General features: G+C 43.0%; 1 protein-coding gene across 4 annotated transcripts in view; it reads left to right on the forward strand.

Annotated features, from left to right (window-relative positions):
* Positions 1-4,863, forward strand: part of ZNF423 (zinc finger protein 423) — a 229,630-nt gene extending 224,767 nt beyond the window's left edge. For all 4 annotated transcript variants that reach the window (XM_042027539.1, XM_042027540.1, XM_042027541.1 and 1 more), the window contains one exon: positions 4,218-4,863. In XM_042027539.1, the coding sequence (XP_041883473.1) occupies positions 4,218-4,247 (30 nt within the window). In that variant the 3' untranslated portion in view covers positions 4,248-4,863. The remainder of the gene's footprint in view (positions 1-4,217) is intronic.
* The last annotated feature ends 1,137 nt before the right edge of the window (positions 4,864-6,000 follow it).

Consider the following 6,000-nt stretch of genomic DNA (forward strand, 5'->3'; position numbering starts at 1 on the left):
TTGGAGCTTCGCTCCATCATGTGCTGTTTTTTGTGTGTGTGTGTTTTTTTCTCCTGATTTTTATATAGCTTGTAAGAGTTCTTTGAACTGCTATAAGTGATCATCTTTCAAGCCTGATGCTTTCCTTCTTGACACAGAGGTCTGAAAATGGAGATTGTCATGCCAGTGTTTTCATAATCATGCATGTAAAAAACCAGAGAAATATTCATTGTGGATGTCCTGCATAAATGGCTTGATCTGCATCCAGAGGGCAGGCAGGGGGTGTCTCCAGGGAAGATCTGGAGAGCAATCAGTATCTACATGGACAATAATCAACCATTCTTTGAAATCTTTTTATTTCCTGCAAAACCCGTCGCCCAGCTCCTCGATCACAGACACTTCCATAAATGGTTCATTTGGGGATTGTGCAGCCAGCAGAAAATTCCACTTAAACACTGCAACAGCACCAAGTCTTGGGGTAGTTGCATTTTTCTCATTGACGTAGCTAATGGAATTGCTATCCATTTAGCATGATTATTAAGAAACGAAGAGATTTTCCAACCTTGTCCTATAAATAAGCTGTGACTTACTTGATCTTGACAGGTGACTTAGTGCTGCTGTAGAGTTTTCCAGCTGCAATAATGTCTCAGAATGATGTATTCAGTGGGGTATCAGCTGTGAGCCGTGCGTAAACCAGGGGGTCTAACAGGAGCTGGGAGGAACCATTTTTCCTGTTCAGCTTCCAAATGATGTCGTGCCTCCTGCTGGTCCCAGACGGGCACGTGTATGGATGGCTTTGGAGCTGGTAGGCATGTGCACACACACAGGAGTGTTCCTGGAGGGCCTGCATTTTTGTGGCTGCTCTATTTTCCTTTGGAAACCACCATTAAGTTTTTTTTTTTTTTTTTTTTTCTAAACTATAATTTCTGGAGTTTAAAAATCACACTTGAGCTGTTTTCAGCCAGCCCACCCTCCTGGAAGGGTGGGTGAAGTTTCCTAAGGCTGCTTAGGTAGAAGCACTCCTGTAGTATCCCATGTTTCAAAACACTCACTCCCTTCTGGTCTTAATTGTTTCCTTCTGCTGCCTGGAACAGCCCAGTGGCCTTATTGGGGTCAGAACTGTTCCTGCTAAGGCACAGGGCATTCTTAATGCCAGGATTTACTTGATTTTCAATTGCTGCAAAAGTCTGGTCAACCAGGGGAATTTTCTGTGTCTGGGCACACAAAGAAGTGCCTAATAAAGGTATTTGAAAAACTATGGGTCAAATATACAAAATGCACATGTGAGAGGAGACGCATAAGCCCTGAATGCCTCAGATGCTTTCTGACATCTGCAGAGCACAATTCCAATGAGCTGCAGATGCACGGGGCACAGGGAGCAGAAGCAAGAAGATAAGACATGACAATTGCTAGTAATAGGAGACAGGTTGCCAGACTGTTTTTTGGAAGGCATGTTTTTTGTGGTCTGAAATACATTTTAGTAGGTGAGAAACCTATATGAGTGGCAGAGAACATAGGCTATCGTGGGACTTTCGAACACACACAGTGGTGGTTATGCAGCCTTCATCCAATGTTCACTGGCACCTGGGTGTGCAGGACTTGGCATTTGTGCACATGGCTTGAGCAGGATGTGGTCAGAAAGGCACGGGAAGGATGCAGTGCACACAGGCTCTCATTTCCATAGGCATTACAGACCTGTTTGTGAGGCCCTGTGTAAAACGTGGCTCTGTCTATTAACTGCATGGTCCAGGCACTAGCCAGCATATTGATTGTCAGTAATGCATGCACGGGGAATAAATGGTACATTCCCAAGATACTAAGACAAAATCAAGATTTGCATATGAAAAATGTAATTTTTTTTAACTCCTAGCCCTATGGCACAGCTGTTTCTCAGCTCCTGCCTGATCCAGCTCTGAATGGCTGCAGTATATGAGTACAATCTGCTTGTTTCTTTGACAAACTCTGTTCACAAATCCAGTGTATTCCTTGTATTGGGAGTGTTCAGAACATGTTATTAGCTGATGTTTGAGGAGGGAGGGCTCACAATAAAAGCTTCATTATCAGATTTAGAGCCACATACCATTCCTTTATTGACCTGCCTGGTGTAATCAATGCAGCAGCCACACAAGTTTGAAATCATGCTCCCAGACTGTAGGCCGTGTGTCATGCATCCAGTGCTGATTGTGCATTATCTTTTAAATGACACTGCCTAACTAAGTATGGATTTGTCTACCACGAATAGCCCTTCTTTCAATTTGAAGATGGTAAACCTTTTGGGTTTTTTATTGATATTCAGGATGACCTAAAAATAGAACTGTAATGAAGCGCACAAGGAAAGGCCATTGTTAAAATGCTGAGGAGTGTGTGAGCACAGAGGAGTCTGTGTATTCTTTTACATTTTCATGCTTCCCCAGCTAGGTTCAGTGGGCAAGCTTCTTGTCAGTGCTGCCATTGTGTGTGCAGGGCTCCATCCATCCTCCTCCATAAAGTCATTGTTAGACTTGAGAATAACATCCAGCCCTGCAAAGGTCATTCCTTCTTAAGGCCAGGAAAATTTCCATGTATATCAAAGGAAAAAGCCATTGGATTTTGTGTTTGGTGATGTTAAATTGTCTAAAAGCAAAGCAGTTCCAGCTGTCATTTCACGAATTTCTGATGTGTGGTTCTGCATATTCAGTGTCACAGGCAGGGGTGTGCTCAGAGGGCCAGTGCTTCCTGAAGGAGTGACTTTATGATTTCCCCAGCTGGTATTTCGCTCACAAGGGCTCCATCCGTGGTGCGGCCGCTGCCGCCCCGCTGCCCCTCGGGCCGCTGTCGCCGCCCGGCCCGGCCCGGCCCGGCCCCGCTTCCCGCGCAGCCCAGCGCCCGCCCGGGCACCGCCGAGAACTTTGGCCGTGATTTGGGAACGCAGCAGCGCTTCTGACACCTGGTGGTCGCGGTTTGGGAGTGCACGGGCCAGAAACGCTCCTGCTGCAAACGGGGTCACCGCCGCCGGCCCCGCATCGCCCGCCGCCCATCCGCTCTTTCCACGGGCGATTTCCATCAGGGACATGTCATCTCTGGATAAAGCGGGGGACTGCTCTTTTATCCTGATCACAATGTAGCTGTGGATAGTGTAGAAGGACCAGATGATTTATGAAAAGTTAAAATATCTTACTTTATTTTAAAGCTTCATCACTGTAAATAAATAATTAGATTCAAAATTCATTTTGTGTTTAAAAACTTATTCTTCAAGCTGGCAGAATTGCCCGTCTCTGTTATTAGGCAGATGGAGACTAGGGAAATTGCCTAGGCTTGAAATAGCACAAATGAATTTTTATATTTGGGGATGCTGGGGACTCAGCTCAAGAAAACCTCACCATGAAGCACTTCTCTAGTTGCTCAAATAATTGGATAATCATACAAATAAAGCTAAGCTTATGTGTAGGACTGGGGTTTTAGTCAGAACACAAAATGTAGGTGAATTGGTACTAATCTAAAAATATGCTTCCAAGGTTGGCTCCACGATTTATTGGCTCCCACACAAAATGGCAGGACAGGTCAGCATCCTCTGATGTGAGATACTGTGATGACATTGAGGCTATTACAAATCTACCAAAAGGAAAAAAGGGAACAAAAGAGACTAAACTGCTGAAAGAAATGTGTAGAGAAAAGTATATTCTTTAAAGAGCTTTAACTTCTGGGTTACATGTCCAGCCTTTTTTCTGCTGGGAATATTACCCTGGTGCCTGAGCTGGCAGTTCAGCTGTTATTGCCGAAGTATTTCTTGGACTGAGAAGTGTGTGTCACAATCTGGTGTCTCTTGCTGCCAGTACTTGCACCCGGTACTAGTGAGAATAAAAGAGTAAAATATGGCAAGGGTTCCCTCACGATTCAGATTTTTTTTTTAATTGTTACAGTGAAGGGAATCCCTAAAGGCAGTTTTTTTGCCCGTGAAGTTACCATTTTCTTTATATGTCTTGAAAGGAGAAAAAAAAAAGGAAACCTTCATGACTATACTTGGCTTGTAGCATTTTTTTTCTAAGTTCATGCCAGCATTAACAGATCTGTCAGAACAAAGCAAATATGTCATATTGGCAGCTGTTACTTATGAGTACTTTTTCTTTATTGCATTTTGTTTTGTAATAATTGAGAAGCTTTTATGTTGAGCTCTGCATAAATGGTACTGAGTGGGAGGGTATGGGCATGCTTTCTATTATTCTGCCCCTCATGCATGTCTCCTTTTTTCGTCTTTCCAGAACCACACATTGAGCCAGCACGCACAGTGAGCCACTGGCACTACAGGACACCTCTCTGCAGAAGACTTGACGGTGGCACAGTGGGGAGGACCATTTGAACATTACATCCAATCAAAGTGTCATTTGCAACCCAGATGTAAAACTCTAATGATTTGGCCATGAGGCGCTGCTATTATAAGCAGCTGGAAATGAATATTAATGGAAGAGATTAAAAGTATTCCATGCTCAGTATTTTTTATTGTCCTGCTTCAGCTAGTGTACTTTAGAGCTTCTGCTTCTGACTGAATTTATAGTGTTAGATAAATCCGCTTTGATGCTGTTGCCCTTTGTTGCTTCTTGTATTATATTGATAGTTAAAGACTAGGTGTGATTTTTTTCTTTTTTGTTAACTGCTTTTTAATTGCAATTTTAGGTAACTGTGCATTGTGATGTGATTGCTTGGCTATTGTCTGAATATTTCTTTTTAATTTTTTAATTAAAGACTAATGCTTTGATTGGATTTGCCAGTTCACCGGACAGTGATTAAAACTATGTAATGAATATAATCGGTTTCAGTGCAACTGGATGGTCTGCTTTATAAATGTGACTTAATCTGATTGCAATAACTAGTACAGTTCAATAAAGGGAATACACGAGCTTAGTGTCAGAGCTTGTCTGTCTGTCAGTGCCCACTGCATTGCTGCTGCTGTGGCTGAAATTCAGTGATCGCTCACCTGATGGCACAGAGCACTCTGCAGCCCAGGAGGAGGGAAGATTGGGAGAAAGCAAAAGCCATGGTTCTGTGTCTGGCATTGTGTTTGCTTCTGGATGTACCTCCCTTGCTCCACGGTAGGTTGAGGTGAGGTAAGAACATGTACTATGAAAAGTTATTGCTATCTTATAATACCCATTAATTTTTAATTTTTAATTTTTTCAGCAAGAATGGAGGGACCTGACCTATAGCTGCCTTGACCATATCTCTGTGCATCCTTGTTGCAATACAAAAAAAAAAAACCAAACAGGTTTCTGCATTATATACAAATGCACAGATATTGGATCAGGCCTTGCAGACCATGGTAGGAGACTGCATATTTTAACCACGTGGACCGCTAGACCCCCAGGTGTTGTAGCTCTGTGTAAGTGCCATACTTCGGACACTGGAAACTGCCATCAGGCAGCCTAACAGAGCCAATTACCAGGCTTTCTTTTACTCTTTTCAAACTTATCTTATGGTAATGAGGTAAATCATGTCTCCAGTCAGAGAAACAGTCATTTTAAGGACCATGGACACCTCTGGAAAGTTAGAAAGATGTAGTTCTCATGGTGTCTCCTGCTTGAATGAATCATAATCATCATGAGAGATATTCAGCAGTTGTGACAGCTGAAATGATGTGGTTACCCATTTCCACAAAGTACAAGGCTTTGTAAGACTGTGGTATGGGAACATGCACAGTCAGAACCTTTGAAAATCGCTGCGCTGAACTAGCGCACAACTGGTTGTCATTGGACCATGCCTGGGCTTGGAGCATGTAAGTGATATTTTGTAGGAAATGTGTTTTCAAGGACATGTAGTCAATGCCAAAATTAGTTTATGTAGTGAATTTTTCACAAGTGCAAGGGTGGCATAGCTTGTTGACACTGCAGCCCATCAATTTAGATCCCTGCTGATATTGATAGTCCTGTTATGCACACATGGTTCCTTCAGGGCAGTTAGGGAAGGCTACAATCGAAGCACAACTTCGGGCACAATTAAAGTAGGGTCATCTTTACAGCAGGAAACACCAGAGCGGTCCTAACTTAAGAA

This window comes from Corvus kubaryi, unplaced genomic scaffold, assembly GCF_017639235.1.
Source record: "Corvus kubaryi isolate FWS band 111438036 unplaced genomic scaffold, C.kubaryi_AGA036_p1.0 37300, whole genome shotgun sequence".
NCBI classification, from domain to species: domain Eukaryota; kingdom Metazoa; phylum Chordata; class Aves; order Passeriformes; family Corvidae; genus Corvus; species Corvus kubaryi.